The sequence below is a fragment of the Apiospora phragmitis genome (assembly GCF_038363925.1).
Source record: "Apiospora phragmitis strain CBS 135458 chromosome Unknown utg000010l:1.0-9815664.0:1.0-9183399.0, whole genome shotgun sequence".
Classification (NCBI taxonomy): Eukaryota; Fungi; Ascomycota; class Sordariomycetes; order Amphisphaeriales; family Apiosporaceae; genus Apiospora; species Apiospora phragmitis.
In genome coordinates this window covers 7326707-7344997 of record NW_027117409.1, presented here as the reverse complement: position 1 = coordinate 7344997, position 18291 = coordinate 7326707, and the positions used below count along the sequence as shown (strand labels likewise).

The 18291-nt window shown below is 53.2% G+C and overlaps 4 protein-coding genes across 4 annotated transcripts; 1 reads left to right on the top strand and 3 right to left on the bottom strand.

Annotated features, from left to right (window-relative positions):
• Positions 1-3317: 3317 nt before the first annotated feature.
• PG994_011996 (uncharacterized protein) lies at positions 3318-4100 on the bottom strand (the record flags this gene model as incomplete). Its single annotated transcript, XM_066863405.1, has 2 exons — positions 3318-3754; positions 3863-4100. The coding sequence occupies 2 exons, from the start codon at positions 4098-4100 to the stop codon at positions 3318-3320; spliced, it is 675 nt and encodes a 224-aa protein (XP_066712515.1).
• A 1887-nt stretch (positions 4101-5987) lies between these two features.
• PG994_011995 (major facilitator superfamily transporter) lies at positions 5988-7866 on the bottom strand (the record flags this gene model as incomplete). Its single annotated transcript, XM_066863404.1, has 6 exons — positions 5988-6743; positions 6890-7036; positions 7104-7209; positions 7269-7428; positions 7496-7575; positions 7646-7866. 6 exons carry the CDS (start codon positions 7864-7866, stop codon positions 5988-5990), a joined length of 1470 nt encoding a protein of 489 aa, XP_066712514.1.
• A 3274-nt stretch (positions 7867-11140) lies between these two features.
• Positions 11141-13007, top strand: PG994_011994 (uncharacterized protein; the record flags this gene model as incomplete). Its single annotated transcript, XM_066863403.1, has 6 exons — positions 11141-11632; positions 11739-11934; positions 12023-12279; positions 12348-12412; positions 12460-12472; positions 12534-13007. 6 exons carry the CDS (start codon positions 11141-11143, stop codon positions 13005-13007), a joined length of 1497 nt encoding a protein of 498 aa, XP_066712513.1.
• A 477-nt stretch (positions 13008-13484) lies between these two features.
• PG994_011993 (multidrug resistance protein) lies at positions 13485-17825 on the bottom strand (the record flags this gene model as incomplete). The annotated part of the gene is made up of 6 exons (XM_066863402.1): positions 13485-13511; positions 13664-16179; positions 16296-17232; positions 17297-17439; positions 17506-17611; positions 17667-17825. The coding sequence occupies 6 exons, from the start codon at positions 17823-17825 to the stop codon at positions 13485-13487; spliced, it is 3888 nt and encodes a 1295-aa protein (XP_066712512.1).
• Between the last annotated feature and the right edge of the window lie 466 nt (positions 17826-18291).

The window sequence follows — 18291 nt, the reverse complement described above, 5'->3', positions numbered from 1 at the left end:
GAGTTGCTCGCTTTCCGTGGGTTGCTGGTCCCTCGGGTGCTATCCAAGTCGTCGTGATATCCTCGTCCTCGTCCCTGTCCTCATCAAATTGCCGCTGGCTGGCTCGTCTCTTGCGATGGGTATAGTATAAGTCAGGGGAATCAGGATAAAGGAAAGATAAAGAATTAACAGCTCCGTTCTAAGCAAACACCATATAGGGAGAGAAGGGTTTATGGTAGCGAACGACAGATACAAGACTTATTAAAGCATTACCGAGAAAGCTTGCACGGGAAGGAGGGTGCTTCACTGATATTAAAGCACCCGACCTTGGCCAGCATGCAGACTCCAGGGCAACCAGCCCAGTCGAAGTCGAGTAACGCGAGCTGGACCATGCAGCCACGTCCCGTCCAGGGATCGTTTGTTTCCCCTGGTGGATCAACAGAAAGATTGGGGATCTGCTTTGACTGTTGGCGCATCTGTGACGAGGTGCTTTGCATACTCATCTTGGCCTTGCATATATCGTACCTCGTACGCAAGTAGGCTAGCCAGACTGACGGCAGTAGGTATGGGTCAGGAGCTACCACCATTCTAGGCTACGGTATGTACTTGACACACCGGAACACCCTAGAACAAGATTCGTGGGGCCTCCGGAACCCAGATAGACCAGGCAGAACGGGTGGAGTTTGAGAGGCGGGACCGGAAAACCTCGATGGGATGGGCAGAAATGGGCGAAGATGAGCAGAGCCAGATGCATGGTTTTCTCTTTTAGCGTATGCAGACATTGTAGCCGAGGAGCAGGAGCGGAGGAGAGCGCTCGAAAGTGACGTTACAAAGAGTAGAATTGTCCAGTCAAAGTCGCTGCCACCGATTATGGTAAGCGTCAGACAGGGGGTTAGACATGAGTACCTACATGTACTTGGATAGCCTATTATGTCTTACAGTGTGTGTGTGTGTTCTGTTCTTGGGCGACAGGGATGCCTCAGCTGAATCTGGATGTTTTGCGAATAGATCCGCCGGTGTTATCACTGTATCAAATGCAAGCTTGAGAGATAATTATCAGTATGGCACAAGATGAAGCCGCCGGGCTGGCATCAATGCCGACTCCAGACGAGCTAAGAGGGGGTGGCACACACATATCTCAGGTTCATCGATCCTGCGCGGCGCAATAAAAAGCTTCTAAGCTACCAACGCCTTTCCCGGAGTAATCGGAGAGAATTCGAGGATAGCCTCGATCGTTTCATTACGGTATGCTACTAGCGACGGTGTGGGCTGAAACAAGCGTCCTTATTTGACTGTCAAGATCAAGACCCTTTGTTGCTTTCAGACACCGGACTTATAGACGGCGTCGAGTGGCGTCGGGTGTTGCCGCACTGAAGTCAAACAGGCGCGCAGCGTTCCTTGCAGTAGCTTGTGTCTTGTATTTCTTTCTCACGCGAGCTGCAGCTTTTGTTTTCCGCTCAGTTATTGAGCCTCCTGCCAAGGCCCAACGAGCTGCTTGCTTTTTAGTCGAGATCGCCCGTCACGGCGGGACTGCCGGCCTTGGCCGCCTAGTCTGGACAAGTGAAGAGACAAGGGACAAGGCGACGAGAAGTGATTGAGAACCAGAAGTAACGGTGCTCCATCTAAGTGGCCCGCTTAGGATCTCCAAGGGATTGATAGATTACCAGGGGAAACCCTAGTCACTAGGTAAGTAGGCTTGCTTTTTCGGCAACCGGGCAGCCACAGTAGACTTGCTCTCTCAGAATTTGCCTTGTTTTAGTTCGTTCTACTACTTCTTCTAGCTCCGATTCGAACTGCTGCAGATAGAGTAGCACCGGCGGATAAGAACATACATGCATGGTGCAAAATAGAGACGCGAGGAGCTGGATTGAAAACTTAAGGCTGAGAATTACCGTCTCGGCCATAGAGACTACCGGTCAGGTGGTCAGGAGACCAGAGTTGGAGACATTGATGTTGTCTGGCGCAGAATGGTTCGGTCAGAAAAACCTGGTGATCCGATCGCTTACTCACTGGACTCATTAAAGCCCTGAACCCCACTAAGCAGCTGCCCGCATGTTATTGATTCCCACGCCAAGAAACCCGAGGAAACCTCGCTTAGAGAGCGAGAGTGCTCAGAATCAGAATTCGAACTCGAGCCCCCCACAATCTAATGTTCCTCTTTTCCGCCCTCTTTAACGATATGATAATGTAGCATTAAAGATTACAAGGCGCGTTTGTCAGCGTCGTCCGCCGCCGTCCTTGCCGGAGCCTCTCTTGACAGCCGGGCGGGGACGAAGACACGAACAGACAAACCATAACACAACCCAATATAAAAGCTGCCTATCTTATCCATATGTCAGGAACGCGCGATGATACGGGTCGTTGCCTTTGATCAAAGCGCATTCGAATTTCTCCCCCCAGTATCCGTCAGGGTTGATTGAGATCGCCACGAACGCGGGGCCGCTACGACACGTGCAAGCGAATCGCCAGATAGCGAACTTAAGATATTGGATGGATGGTGATGCTCGGGCGCTCCTTGGGCTTTGTACGGTTCTTCTTGAACGATTCTTCTCATCTCATCATTGAACAGTGGAACCCATATCGAACCGTCCTCAGGACCGTCCATTCGGGATCATACCAACCAACATTCTGCCCTCTGTGGACGCGCAGACACGTGGACTTATCACATGGCGAATGCTTGTCGATTATATTCGAAAGTCTGGTCCCGTGATGCTCATATACCCATTTGTATGATGGAAATATGGTGCATGTAGGATTTGTGGTCGAAGCACGTGCTGGCCGGGTCTACATACAGTGCGTACAGGCTGTGGTTGTATGTCAAGATGTACAACAGGGCTCAGATACCAAGTAGCACCAACTGCCGAGATATCCTTACACTGCCGTCCATCACGACACATTCACTTCCCTGGAGATAAAAAACACGACCCACAGCCATGTTTTTGCATGAAGTTTGTGGTCCAAGTTTGATTGATATTGATCTTGGTCTGTGAGACCCATCAGATACTTCCACTCAAAGCAGCGAACAAGGAAAACTCGTACCGGCTAGCGAAATTCGGATGAATTGGGTCATAATTCGTTATGTTGCTAACCACTCACTACAGCAGACCGGGACGATGATGGCGTTCTTGACTGGACTACAGTATACAAAAATTATTCTGAACGCGTTACATCAGCTCAGAGTCCCGCACGTGGTTCTCTCTCTCTCTCTCTCTCTCTCTCTCTCTCTCTCTCTCTCTCTCTCTCTCTCTCTCTCTTTCCCCTTGATTTCCCGTCCATAGGTAAATCGTCATCCCCACGTGCCCACGCGCCAGCTTCTTCATCACTTTTCGCCGGGCTGCTTAGAAGCCGAGAGCCTGGTTGAAGGCATCAGCGGTCGAGGCATCCTTGGTGCCGAGACTCTGGATGGTGGCCTGGGCCTGCTTGCAGAGAGCCTTGGCCGCGGCGTTGGCGCCGCACACGTTGGTCAGGTCGTCGCAGATGCGGTTGGTGATGATGTTGGGGTTCAGGGCGTCAGACTGGTTGGCCGCGATGGCAGGGTCGCTGGGAAGGAAGGTGCCTTCAGTCGCTTTGCGGCCGGCACGGCCGAGTTGGAAGTCCATCTTGGGTGTGCATGTGCCGAAGTCAGCTGCACCTCCAGCAGCGTCTCCAGCAGCACCGCCAGCATTAGCGTTACCGTTGCCGGCGTTGGCATTGCCGTTGTTGTTGGCGTTGGCGTTGTTGGCGGCGTTGCCGTTGTTGTTGGCGTTGGCATTGCCGTTGTTGGCTTTGGCGTTGCCTTGGGGTATGTTAGCTAATGCTCTCTTAAACAATTGGGCGGGCGATGAGACACCCATTCCGATCTTGGGTATAGAGCCTCTGTGCGAGTGCTCTAGGGCTTGCTCACCATTGTTGCCCTGGTTCTGGTTCTGGTTACCCTGGTTGCCCTGGTTCTGGTTGCCCTGGTTCTGGTTGCCCTGGTTCTGGTTGCCCTGGTTCTTGTTTTGGTTTTGGCCGTTGTTCTGGTTGTTGTTGTTGTTGTTCTGACGGATCTCCAGGCCAGTTTGACGCGAGTCAAGTCTGATGGCAGCAGCAGACACAGAAGAAGCCGCGAAGAGGGCGACGATGACTGAGTTGAACTTCATTTTGAACGTGAGGTGTTTGGTTTACTAAGCCGGGAAAGAAGGGTTGAAAGAGAGATAAGAGACCGGCTGGCGACTGTGTAACGATTGAGTATAATATAGGTGAGTGAATGGAACAAGTTCACGGAACTTGGAAGGCAACAAAGGGTCGAGATCTACTCGGGAACGAAGGGTAAGTTGGAATGAGTGGTTGAGATGGTTGAACCTGTTATGTTGGTGATGGAATATATTTTGAGGCCCTCGAGCGCCGGGCGGTGGCGTTATATATACGGCGAGAAACAAAGGCATTTCTGCCAAGTCCCGAGGGTCTCCTCAGGGAGGTGATTCAGAAGCGTTCGAAACATCAAACCGGCTCAACGACATTCTGGGATGCACGCGGTCAAGTGGCGGCATTGATCGACGGGATTGGACGCTCATCTCACTAATTGACGATCATACACTTGTCAGATGGGAAGACCTGAATGTCTAGACGAAGAGTTGGGATGGAGCCGTCAAAGCTTTCTTAGCCCAAGAGATACATTTCAAGAAAAAAGCCACGCAGCGCAGGTACAAGGGCCGATGAATAGAAACAAGCCAAGACACACCCTTGGGTCCATCGCTTTGATAGACTTGAGCCGCAACTGGTACCTTCCGGGTCTTGGGAGGTGTTTGGTCTCTGGTGGTGGCCCGGGTTTTTGGTGGTGGTGGCCAAGATGACGGGACACACCCTCCAATTCTGACACGCCGTAGCACCGTATGTACGTAACGCAACCCCTTAACCCCATAGCTTGCGATGCGAATCGTCAATTAGCCGGAAGATACCCCGAGCTTTTTAAGCTTGGTGCGTATAGGCTTATTATTAACCTTCTGCAGGCTTATTCTTAACCTTAGCTGTAGTCGTATAGGCTGTTGCGACGCAGCTAGGACGGCTGTGTAATGCGCATACTCCATAGACGACGATATTGAAACAGAGGGTTGGTTATCGATATACCTTAGTACCGTAGGCGTGTGCCGTGCTAGGATCACTTGGACATATCAGACGAATGCCTTCAACGCTGTTGTCTTTTCCTTAGATCTGCTGTACTTGCTCCAAACCAATTGAGCATGTTGCATCATCTACGAAGATCACGGGGGAGGAGAACGGAGATCATGGTCGCGTCTGGACCGCTACGAGTTGTTCAATGCTTCTCAAGACCCGAGTGCGCATTGCCAAAAGGAGGGACCCAATTGTAAAGATCAGACGAATGATTACGTTTCTGCGCGTAACTCATCCTCCTCACCAGACGAACATGTCATCGAGCCATGTTTGCGAAGAGGCAGATCGTGGAGCAGGAAGAGTGCAAAACCCCAGTGCAATTCACTCGAAGTGGCAGATGGCCGGGGAGTCGTCCTTGGGTTCGTCGCCAACTGCAACAGTTTCGAAACTGGCCATGTTTGATGCGAGCCTGGGAGCCGCAACACGGTCACAGCAGTAACGGACGGGAACCCCCGCTGCCGTTATTTAAGGAACTAAAACACTGGGTCGCTCGATCAACCCTACAAAGAATCGGACGGATCTCGACGAGCACTCTAACAACAAGCGACATAGTTTAAGTCTTTCCACGAATGAGATGGAAGAAGACCTTTAAGGAGTAGTTGCTACCTATCACTTTGGAACACGATTTATTGCTTGGCCCAAAGACGAGCACTGAACCAGTTGCATGTCGCGTAGGTAGGGATCGAGACCACGAACAGCTTGGTTCCTTTCCATCACCATACCCCGTGCATCAAGTGGATCTGCATCGAGTTATTCAAAGCTGAAATGTACAGGAGCCGACGTCGGCATAACATAGGTCCGTAGGTGCGTGATCCGGGGACGCATGAAACTATAGGCAAAGGGAATGGGAAGGCTAGGGAGAGGAGGGGTCCATTTCATGCAAGACCCGCTTCGATCTTCTTGCCCTTGACGCTCTTCCATGGATTAAGGGCACACCCAACTACGCTTATCGCAGACAAGGCAACAGTGACCAAGAAAGCCTTGGTCAAGGCCTCGCTGTACGCCAGCTGGATGCCGGCGATGTCCCCGACGGGCAGCGATTTTTGCAGGTTGGTCGCGCCCGTGGCCAGGACGATCGAGGGGCTCAGCGACGGGACGTAGGCCGCGAGCGACTTGACGAGCTGGTTGGTGAAGACCGACTGCCCCACGCCGACGAAGAGGGAGCCGCCGAGCGTCTGCGCGAAGACGATGATGGCGGTGCCCGTCGGCACGTCCACCATGTTGAGCACCGCCTGCACCGCCATGAGGGGCTGCTGCATGCCCAGCCCAACGCCCAGGCCGAAGATGACCTGGTAGCCGATCCATGCCGCCCGGGACGTGCCGGGCTGGAAGGTCGACAGCAAGCCCGCGCCGATCGACATGAGTACCGTGGCCGCAATCATGAACGGCGTGTAGTAGCCAAAGACCGTCACCGCAATGCCGGCGATCATCGACGCCACGACAACACTGATGAGCATGGGTAGGTTGCGCAGGCCCGAGTCGACGGCAGAGGCCCCCTGCACGGCTTGGAACCAAATGGGCAAGTAGTAAACCAGGACGAAGAAGGCCGCCGTCGTCGCAAAGCCGAAAAAGGAACTGGTCCACACCGATCGGTTTCTCATGATGCGCGGGGGCACCGTCGCGTTGTCGCCCTGCCAGTGTTGGACGTAGAGGAATGCCAGTATTAAAATGCTGAAGAGGACGAAAAGAGCGACAATGCGGCTGTTGTCCCAGGATACTCAGTGCCGCCCCATTGCAGGGCGAGAAGAAGGCAAATGATAGCGGGCATAAATAGAACAGTTCCGATTGGATCGAAGCGCTCCAGGCGTGCAATGAAGGACTCTGCCGGCGGTCTGGTCATCTGAGGGTCTGCGTAGAAGAAGGCGATGACAAAGAGGGTCACCGCGCCGATAGGAAGGTTGATAAGGAAGCACCAGCGCCACGTCTAGAAGACTTTTGTCAGTCCACTGTCTAGCTTGGAGGAAGGGAAAAAAAATGGGCATGGTACGTACGGCTTTGTCGGCGAAAACGCCACCTAGCAGAGGGCCGGCCACCGACGCAACGCCATATAGGCCACCGATCATGCCCGAGTAGATGGGACGCTTGGCCAGTGGGAGGCTGTGCGCCAGAATGATGAGCGACCCAGACATCAATCCAGCCGAGCCAAACCCGGCTACGGCGCGCCCGATAATAAGGGTGACAGAGTTTTGGGCCACCCGCAAATCAAGCTCCCGAGTTCAAAGACGATGATGGCACTCAAGTAGACCCATTTGACACTGAAGAAGGTGTAGAACTTGCCGAACAGCAGCTGTAGAGTCGAGGCAGTAAGAAGGTATGCTAGAGCACATAACTTGTGAGCGACTATGTGCAGCCTACTAGGTGCTTGCATGAGAGATGAACTCACCACTTCCATACCAACCAACATCGGGTAAGCTGCGGAATTCATCGGTGATTTTAGGTATCGCCGTCGCGATGGTAGCGTTACTGCGACGCCCATCTGGTTAGAGAGTGCCTAGGGGAGAGGGTGGGTTGATGATGGGCCCAAGAAACTTACTCAAGAGCCATCAGAAACACAGCCAGGCATACGGCTAGCATGATGAGATGAAGCTTGACGCCATTTGGATACTCGGTGCCATCTTCCCTTAGATCGACCTTCTTCGTGTCTACCTTCTCGGTTTCTGTCGCTTGAGGTGCTGTCTCTGGCCACTGGGACGCGGGTTCCGTACCGTGGTTCAGGCTTCCGGTCTCAGCAGGGGTCGCTGTCGCGGAACTCATATGTCGTCTGCGGATCCTTGTCCTTCTCCCCCCTCCTCGTAGCTGTCCCCAAGAGTTGGGCTGTTCACGAGCGTGCGTGCCACTGATAAAGTATGCAGCGCATGGTGTGGTTTGTACTCTGCCATGGTGAGGTAGGCCCCTGTTCCGTGTACTTCTAGAATCTGTCGCCAATATCCAAGGAGAAGCTGGCGGGACTCCTGACTTCTAGATCATAGGTAGGATGGGTCGTGACTAAGAAGGTGTAAAAAACCGAGAGAATTCCTTGGTTCTTGGCAGGCCAACAGGTTATATAATAAGGAGAATAAGAGTACGCTCGGGGCTTTTTCTGTCTAGGCTTGCCTTCCCGCACGTGGGAATCCCATTGATTTCCCAGCGTCTGGCTCAGACTGGCTCATCATGGCCGACGAACACCACCACATTGTGTGGCTTATTCTCCCAAGGAAGGTGCTGGGCAGGTCAATAATGGCTGGATAGGGGACGTGGTTGACTCAGAAGGCCAATGTCGGGTTGTTGCCAGAGTCCGGTACCCCGTGTCACACCCATACAAGATAGTGAATCCAGAGCTGGTGCCGTCTCATGAGTTGACTCCAGTGTCTCACTGGCTAAGTAGAAATCAAGACTTTCCACCATCGCTCATATTGCGCCTTGCACCGCTTCGCACACATACTTTTTACTGATGAAGGCAAATTAAACATTGCTATCACCAAATCGAACCTAAGAGTCCGGTTGGGCCGTTGTTTCCCTTTGATGCTTTTTAGTCAATATGCCTACCCATCTTCCAGTTGGAAGCTTGTCGAAACTGAATCTACATATCACGTTCTACGCAGAGCGACCTATGATTAAATGCCAACGGATGAAACTTCTCTCGAGGCCTAAATGACGGCTAAGCATATAAACCCCCATAGAAGGCGAGGTATGTTAACATTCTCTGGATGACGGGTCGCGGAAACGGTTGGCTGAAATTGCGGAAGTTGTTTTTCCTGCCGAATCCTCCATTCCTGTTTGAGCTGTCGCGCTTTCCGTTGTTATTTTGGTCAATGGCCACCTCGCTCTAATGTGCCTGCCTACTAAGTAGGTAGATCACCTGAAGTTTGCAACCCAACCCCGAGTCGACGGTGGAAGCTGCTGCACATGGCCAACCAATCTCCAGAACACGTCAATCAGTCTATACCAGCGAGCTTTTCGCTTTGCATCTCGGTCGCCAAGGCACTCCGAGTCAAGATGCTACCAGATAATACCAGTGTCTTGATGTCAAACAAGCACGCTGTACCCCAGCGTGGTTCTTGATCTTGGCATGCCCAGACAAAGCTGCAGGATACGATGAACATGATCATGATGACCCCTAGCACTTCAAGGTTTGAGACTGAGATCAAGAGCATTCTTGATATGTTGTTTCAGCTGGTTTATCTTTTGAACACGACCCCCTACAATAGGAATAGGGGCAACAACGGTAACTCATCTACTATTGCGTCTTGTTCCTGCAGAAGATCTGGCCAGGTACACATTGGCGTCTCTATCCAATGACCAGCCACATAACGAGCTCAATGAACCTATACTGGAGGCTGCTGATTCAGCAAGGTACTCGTACTGCTAGAGTACAATTTGGCTTGTTCGCTGTCGGTTCGCATTTAAGCTGCACGCGTAACTCTGAGACCAGTTCACCCTTTCGATGCCTGTGTGTTTTTGTTTTGTTGTCTTGGATGGTGTCTTCAACGGAATGAGGACCCTATCGGCTACAAGCTCGCAAAAACCCGCCGCAATGTTTCGTCAACTCGCGCCTGCCAAGTTTCGCATCTACTCGAAGACAGCCTGTCAAGTCTTGTTCGTTGGAGAGAGACACTCGATTTGTTGGCAAAGGAGAACGGCGACCGAAGGGGTTTATTCCTCGAATGAGATCAAACGCCCACGACAGAGTTGGCTATCCTATGGTGCCATCCTGGTGGGTCGCTATGCTGGAGGACCTTAGCCAGCACTGAATTCCATCAAGTCATCGAGAAGGCTGGAGTCGTGCATCAATGGCAACGGCTTGCGCAACCATGCCACCCATGATGACCACAATACCGCATGGTTGGTATTTGAGCCTGAAACCAGCCGTCACTTCAGCAACAGGCTCACTGCTTCAAGGGAGGGATCGGGGGAGCTTCCCACGATGTTGAATTGCATTGAATGCTGCAATACATTTGGTGTCGTCGTACGGCCTCTCGCCTTTACTCGCCTTTAACCTATCAGGTAGCTCCGACAGTAAGTGGGCCTTGGAGGACTTGGAGCAGCGGAGTTAATCTTGATTGTGTGACTTCACAAGCTTCTCCGATGTGGAACTGCTTCGTGAGAGCATCGTCCCATTTCCTCTTGGAGTCTGCAACTTTGCTAATCGGCCCTTAACACCAAGCCAAAAGGGAAATCGAATTGACTCACAGGAAAAGAGAATTCTTCCAACATGGCGTCACCTGCTCATAGCAGACAGACCACAGCCAGCCAGTCAGTCGCATAAGCAAGCTCTCTCTGCTTGGATTGCGTGAATCGGCCTCAAGATCGTCGCGCTCTCCTCGCGCTTTTCATCGCAGTTATATTGGCCGGAGTCCGACCCGGAACATTTCGGGGGGCCAAGCGAGTGGTGCGCTTCGCCCAGAATTTCCCCATACCCCAGCCAACATATCTCCTCTACTATTTTAACCCATGTTTTCTCCAGCAAATGTCCCGTAATGAGATCCATTATTGTAGCGGGCCAAGCGGGCACCACCGACGATGGTTTTTTTCAATTCTATTTGCCCCCCACCACCACCAAGTCGTTCGTCGCGTAACGGATGATTGGGGAGGCCAGGGTGCCAAGACGCCGAGGAAGGGCCTGAAGATGGGCATGCTTACTCGTCCCTGATTGGAGATTCGATGTTTCCTGACGGGGCTTCAGACCGCGGTTCCTGCTGCCGCCCCACGGCAGCTGGCCTCCCCCGCGGGTTGAGGACGTCTTTCCTGACGAAAGCTTAATTGTAGAAGCCAAGGGGGGGGGGATAACATGGGCAAGGCAGCGCGAGGTAGTACCGCGCAATTAGTCTCTCACTCCGTCCTTGGACTACTTGGCTAGCCTCCATCTCCGTCATAGCATGCCTGTTGCTCTCTTGCTATTTCCTCTTATATAAGAATGACCCTACCCACCTCCGGATTGCGACGTCCCAGTTAGTTCCCTCTTTGTGTGTGATATTCCCACACAAAGCCCGAGAGTCCGTCTTATATGCTCGTTCCAGACGAGCACCACTCTCCCCTACTATTCTCCATCATGGCTGACGATGAGATCTCACGGGCTGCCCCGCTGCCCGACCCGAGCCACAAGCAGAGGGAGGAGCAGCTGGAGCAGATGCCCGTCGTTGACCCCAACCTGCCTTTCGCCCACGCCCGCATGATGGACCCGGCCCATCGCGTGCGCGTCGAGAAGTCGCTCAAGCGCAAGCTTGACGCCCGCTGCGGCCTTTTCGTCATCATCTACATTATGAATTACCTGGACAGGAACAACATCGCAGCCGCGCGACTCAAGGGTCTGCAGGACGATCTGAATCTGGACGCTGCGCAATACTCAACATGTCTGTCCATCTTGTATGTCGGTTACATTCTGATGCAAGTTCCGAGCAACATGTTTATCAACCGCATTTCGCGGCCATCCCTGTATCTCTCCGCTGTTATGCTTCTGTGGGGATTGATATCGACTCTGTCCGGAGTTGCCAACAACTTCACCGACATGGTTGTGATTCGGTTTTTCCTGGGTTTCGTCGAGGTATGTTGCCATAGATCCACGAGCCCTTTTACTCGCAGGAACAACTTCGAGAGAGCCGTGCCAAGGAGAGACATCGAGTAGGATGCTAACCTCTCATGACATCTAGGCTGCTTTCCTCCCTGGAGCCTTAATGATTCTGTCAAAATGGTATACGCGCAAAGAGCTGACGACACGTAACGCTATACTCTTCTGCGGAAATCTTATCTCCAATGCTTTCTCGGCGCTTGTCGGTGCCGGTGTATTGTCCAACATGGAAGGCTCACTGGGACACGCTGCATGGCGATGGCTCTTCTGGATCGAAGGTATGTTTATCGCAATAGATAGAGTCTCTGCGTTGATAAATATGGGTTTCTAAAATATGACAGCCTCGACTGACTCGGTTCTTGTTAGGGGGCGTCACCATGCTAGTCGCCATTACCGCGGGTTTTCTTCTGCCAGATCTCCCGCATAACACTCGTGGCTTCACGGCCGAAGAGCTTGACATCGCCCAGCTCCGCATGATCGAGGACGTGGGCGAGAAGGACGAGGACGCTGAGGACCAAGGCACCTTTGGCGGTCTCTTCATGGCTCTGAAGGACTACAAGATGTATCTCATGAGTTTGACCTTCACTGCCTATGTCGTGGGTCTGTCGTTCAACGCCTTCTTCGTAGGTTCCCATCATCTGTTACCTTGGCCGAAACCCACATATGCACAACGTGCTAACCATGTGCAAAGCCTACTCTTACCAAGACACTCGGCTACGGTTATGTGCCAACTCTGCTCATGAGCGCTCCCCATGGGTCTTCTCGTGTATCGTCTCTTTGTTCGTTGCTCATCACTCCGATAGCACCGGCGAGAAGGTAAGCTTGCCCCAACTTAACCACTCTTCCCATGAAGGGCGCTGAGCGAAATCAAAAACAGTTCTGGCATATCACCGGCCCCATCTGCGGTGGCCTCGTTGGCTTCATCATCAGCATGTCGACGAACAACGTGGTGGCGCGCTACATCGCCCTGTTCCTGCAGGCGAGCTCGTACGCCGGCTTCATCGTCTTCTACTCGTGGATCAGTTCGTCCTTCCCGCGCCCGCCCGCCAAGCGCGCCGTTGCCCTGGCATTCATCAACGCCTTCTCGCAGCTCGGAAACATCGCGGGGTCCTACGTCTGGGGTCTGCCAGAAAACGGCTACCGCAAGAGCTATGGCATCGTTACGGCCATGTTCGGCATCACCATCGCCGGCTGCTTCAGCTTCCGCATCATCCTCGGCCGCCTCAACCGGCGCCTCGAGCTCGCCGAACAGTCCGGCGCCACCACACACCAGGATGCCGCGCAGCAGGAGATCATCGAGAGCGAGGACGAGGCGCTGCGGATGCGCAAGGGGTTCAGGTATTTGGTCTAAAAAGGAGGGAGGATATAGTAATATATACTATCACGCAAATATCACGAATTATTACGGCTTACGAGCATACTATACTTTTACATCATTCATGGGGTCCATGAAGATTTCATGTAGAAGCTATCACTCATTGCATTTCCATCTCTCGATGTCCCTTTCCCAAGATCTTGCCACAAGGTGCAAACGTAGTTCGACAATAATTATAATAATTAAGTAGTGATGTTCATGCAAGTGAAGATGCGCCGATGTAAGTCCTCTGAGCGGCAGCAGTGGCAAGTGTCGCTGATATAAACCCGTTAGGTAGCAATAGTGGCAACAGAAGCACAAAGAACAACAAGCAAAGTAGGGTATCGCTTTTCAGCAAACATCATATCCATCCGTCCCTCCAATGGTACAAGAAAATCCCGCTTTTCAACGTTTACACCCCTTGATAATATCCATATAGTTTGTGATGCTGTTAATATACACCCCGACCCGGTTTCATCGATCAAGAGCTTGGCTTTGGCACTGCAGAGTTGAAATCAGTTATGTTCCGAACCCTTTACATCACCGTGATCACAGGCAACAAAGCACGCGAATGGTAAAGAGAGAAAGAGGAAGATTATGATAGGGGCACATGGGAAAAGGTAGAAAAGGGGTTTGATTTGGGTTGTACTTACCATATTCCAATAAACACCCCTCTTCTTCAGCAGCTCCGCGTGATTGCCCTGCTCGAGCACCTTGCCCTCGCCCAGGACGAAGATGACGTCGGCGTTCTGGACCGTGGCCAGGCGGTGCGCGACGACGACCATGGTGCGACCCGAGGCGGCGCGCTCAAAGGCCTTCTGGACGAGCTTCTCGCTCTCCGAGTCGAGGCTGCTGGTGGCCTCGTCGAGCAGCAGCACGTCGGGCCGGCGGACGAGGGCGCGCGCGATGCTGAGGCGCTGCTTCTGGCCGCCCGAGAGCGAGACCCCCCGGCTGCCGACCTCGGTGCCGTAGCCGTCGGGCAGCGACGCGATGAAGTCGTGAATGCTGGCGTCGCGGCAGGCGGCGTGCAGCGCCGCGTCCGGGACGGCGTCCGCGTCCACGCCGAGCAGGATGTTCTCCCGCAGCGTGCCCTGGAAGATGTTGGGCTCCTGCGCCACCAGCGACAGGTGCTGGCGGTACGCGTAGATGTCGAGGCCGGCGATGTCGACGCCGTTGGCCAGGACCTGCCCGCGCTCGGGGTCGTAGAAGCGCTCGAGCAGCGAGACGATGGAGGTCTTGCCGCAGCCCGAGGCGCCGACCAGCGCCGCGAACTGGCCCTTGAAGATGGTGATGTTAAGGCCCTTGAAGATGGACACGTTGCGGGTCGGGTACTTGAAGTGGACGTCCCGCAGCTCGATCTTGACGCCGCCCTCGGTGTCGGGGATGCTCCTCGGCTTCTCCGTAGCGGCGGGCGTGATTCTCCCGAGAGCGTCTTTCTCTTGCGTGTGTCGGATACTCAGGATCCGGTTGGCGGCAGCCGAAGCCTGTGCGACATTGGGTCCGAAACTGAACCCCTGACCAGCGCCCTCCCCGCCCTGTATCGCAGCCATGTAACAGATGAAGAAGTTGACAGCCTGATACTCTCGGGAGGCAAGAAGGTGCCCGCCATACCAAAATATCAGGGCAGAGCAGCCCAAGCCCAAGCTATCCGACAGAGCAAAAACCAAGGTCGACCATCTCGCCTTCTTGTACGCCTTGGCGACATGACCATTCAGCAACTTATCGTATCGGGTAGTAATCGTGTCTTCCAAAGTCATGGAAGCCACAGTACGGAATGCACCAATAGCTTCGGCAGCGAATTTGGAGCTCTCGGCGAATACAGCAGCGTTCATCTTCTCAAACTCCAGCTCGTACCTCAGCCGGAAGTAGCCGGCCGCAATGCCCAGCGGCATCGTGACAAACATGGCTACGAGAGCCAGCTTCCAGCCAAACGCGAATGAAATGACCAAACAACCGATCACAATGAAGACGGAGTTGAACACCATGGCCATGTTTGCCCCCAGCATTTCCTCCAGCTGTTTCGGGTCGCCCCCGACGCGCGCAGTCAACGTGCCTGTCGAGTTGTCCTCCCCGTCGAAGAAGGCAATCTTCTGATACAGGAGGTTCTCGAAGTACTGCTTGCGATACGTGGACGAGATGTGCGCCGCAAGCCACGTCGTGATGAAAAAGAGCAAGAAATTGAAGAAGCCAACACCGATCGCGAGCACCGACCACATGAGGGACCAGAACTTGCTTTCGGAGATGAACTTGTCCATGTCGAAGACATACTGAAAAACCACGATGATCTGGGCGAACAGATACGCTTGCAACGGCGAGGCAACTGCCGTGCACATGGAGAAGACCACTGTGAGTGCGTACAGGGGGATCCGGCTACGCTGCTCGTAAAGCAAGCGGCCAAAGCTCCCAATAAAACCCTTCGGCTTGTATCCGGGGGCATGCTGAACCACGCTAGGACCGACAGAAGCTGCGCTTTTCTCTCGACTGAGGACTGCCGCGAGGTCTTGTTCGGGCTCATCGGACTCGCTCGAGTCTGTGGGATCGCCCAGAGAAAGCTGCTGCGCGTGCACGAGCCCGTAGTATACCCCCTTTTCATTCTCCAGGAGACCGTCATGCGTACCTTGCTCCACGACCTTCCCCTTTTGCAACACTACAATGGTATCGGCTTTCTTGATAGTGGATAGTCGGTGGGCTATGGTGATGGTGGTGCGCCCTTGTGAGACCCTGTCGAGGGCCGCTTGGACGATACGCTCGCCTCTCACATCAATGGCGGAAGTTGCTTCGTCAAGGATCAGGATCTTGGGCTTTTTGATAACGGCTCTGGCAATACTGATCCGCTGGCGCTGGCCACCGGAAAGCTTCGCACCGCCGTCTCCGACTATGGTGTTGTACCCATCTGGAAGTCGATCGATGAACTCGTCGGCAAAAGACTCTCGGCAAGCTTCGATGATGAGCTCGCGTTTGTGCTCCTCAGTCAAGCCCTCCAAGGGTGATCCGATCAAGCCATAACCGACATTGGCATATATCGTGTCGTTGAAGAGGAACGGTTCCTGCTGCACTAGTCCAATCTGTGACCGCCACCAGTTGGTATCGACTTGATCGAGCTCGCAGCCGGCAGTTGAGATGGAACCTTTCAGTTCCACAACGGGCCCAGCATCTTCCGCATTCTCCGCTAGTGAAGGCATGCTTCTGTCAGTGCCAGCTTCCTCTTTGCCCTTTTCCTTCTTTTTTTCTTCTTCGCATCCTCCTTCTTAGCCTCGACGGCTTTGGCAATAATATGTTGATCACGCAGAGTATACCATTTTTCAACCAGGCCGACCACGGTGCTCTTGCCAGATCCTGACGGCCCGACAATGGCAGTGAGTTTTCCGGCCTCTATCGTCAAATCAAGACCATCCAAGACCTTGACGTGGGGCCGGCTCGGATACGCGAAATCGACACCCTTGAATTCGATGTCGGAGGCGGCCGAGACATCTGGATCCCGCAGGTCGCCGCGCACGGGTGTCGGCGCGTCAATGACGACGAAGAACTGGCACGCAGCAACCATGGCTTTCGAGATGGCCACCAGAGGTGTCGAGACTCGTTCGAGAGATATCGTCATCATCAGGACGGAAAACAACACGGTGACAATATCCCCAACGTCGCGGAGACGTCCTTCGGCGTAGGACTTGGTGCTGTACCAAAAGGCAATGGCGAAGCCTGCGTACATTCCGAAGAAGACAAAGCCGAACTGGGCTGCCAACAACGGCGACATGCAGCGGCCATGCCTCTTGGCAGCGTCGGCCCATACATTGAAGCGCTTCGCCATGCGTGTCTCGGCTCCGCAGGCAGCGATCATCCGGATGCTACCAAAGGCTTCGCTGGCAATGGCGCTCGACTGCGTCTCGGCCTCCGTCTGCCTGGACTGTGCCTTGATGATAAAGGGCAGCAAGATACTGACTGTCAGCAGGATAAACAGCACGACGGATGCTGTCACGAGCGTGACGGCCCAGTTTGTTATGAAAGCAACGACGAGAGCCGCGACAATGGTAGACATGAACTCGATAAAGGTGCTCAGCTTCTCGCTGATCCCCAGCTGTAACGTATTGGCCGTGGTAGTGATGGTGCCGGCTGCCGCGCCGGGTGTCATCGAGTCCAGAACGTGAATGGTTTGACCAAACAGGCATCTGAGATAGTGTAGGCGAATTGCAGCGGACATGCGGATTCCTATTATGCGGACTGAGAACTAATATAGTCGTCAGTACCCTGGCCCGTTTGCTGGAGTGTCGGACCTCCCAACCGTGCCTTACCTTGCTTATATAGTGAAGCCCCCACCGTGCGATGAAAAGGCCAAAGATATAGAGGCTTTGCCTGTTAACCGTCGATTCGAACTCGGCTCGAGATTGAGTTGAATTTGGGGTGAAGTAGCCATTGAAGGTGCCAACAAGTCTTCCTGTTACTCTGGATCAGCCAAACCACCCACATACAACAAGACCATCAACGCCTGGGCAGGCAGTACCAAAGATGACGTTCATCAAAGGCATTGTTACGCCAGTGCCTGTTGCTGCCAATGCACCCACGATCATCAAGGGGAAATCCCATTTCTTTGCATAGCTGAATATACGCTGGCAGCCCGTCAGTTTTCGTCCATTTCAACAACACCAAGATGCAGGCGCTCACGATGTAGTCTTGAAAAGTGGCTTCTCTTTCTGGTTTCAACTTGGCGTCCTGAGTGGCCTTCTCTTCATTGCTCAAGCTTATCGTTTCCATAGGGGCCTTGGTCTTTTCCGTAGCTCCCCCAGATCGGACGACATCCCGCTCAAGTCTATTCGACTCCATAGTGTTGTCTAAGATGCCCTGAGCAGTCAAGGTAGAGGATCAAGCCATGATCAGCAAGAGCAAGAGTAGGTGGCGGTGAATTAGAAGACAGGATAAGTTTGGATTCGATGATGAATGGGATATTCTTAAGGCTCGAAATAGGAAGGTTAATGTTTCAAATATGTAGGTGCCTAAATAAAGTGCTATAGCCAGGCGAACAGACGTACCCTATTTTCATCCAGACAGTTGCCAAGACATATGCTAATCTCAACGCGCATTCTCATGTTACAAGGGGCAATGGGTATGACTCCATAGACTCTACGTGCATCTACATATTGACCTATAAGCCGGCTCCGAATCAAATCTTGGCGCATCATTTGGGCCCTTTAATAACTCGACTTTCGCCGTTCCCTCTTTGGGGAATAACAAGTACTGTTGTAACGTAGCTCACTCAACCCTGTGCAACCCAGCAACGATTGTAAGACCA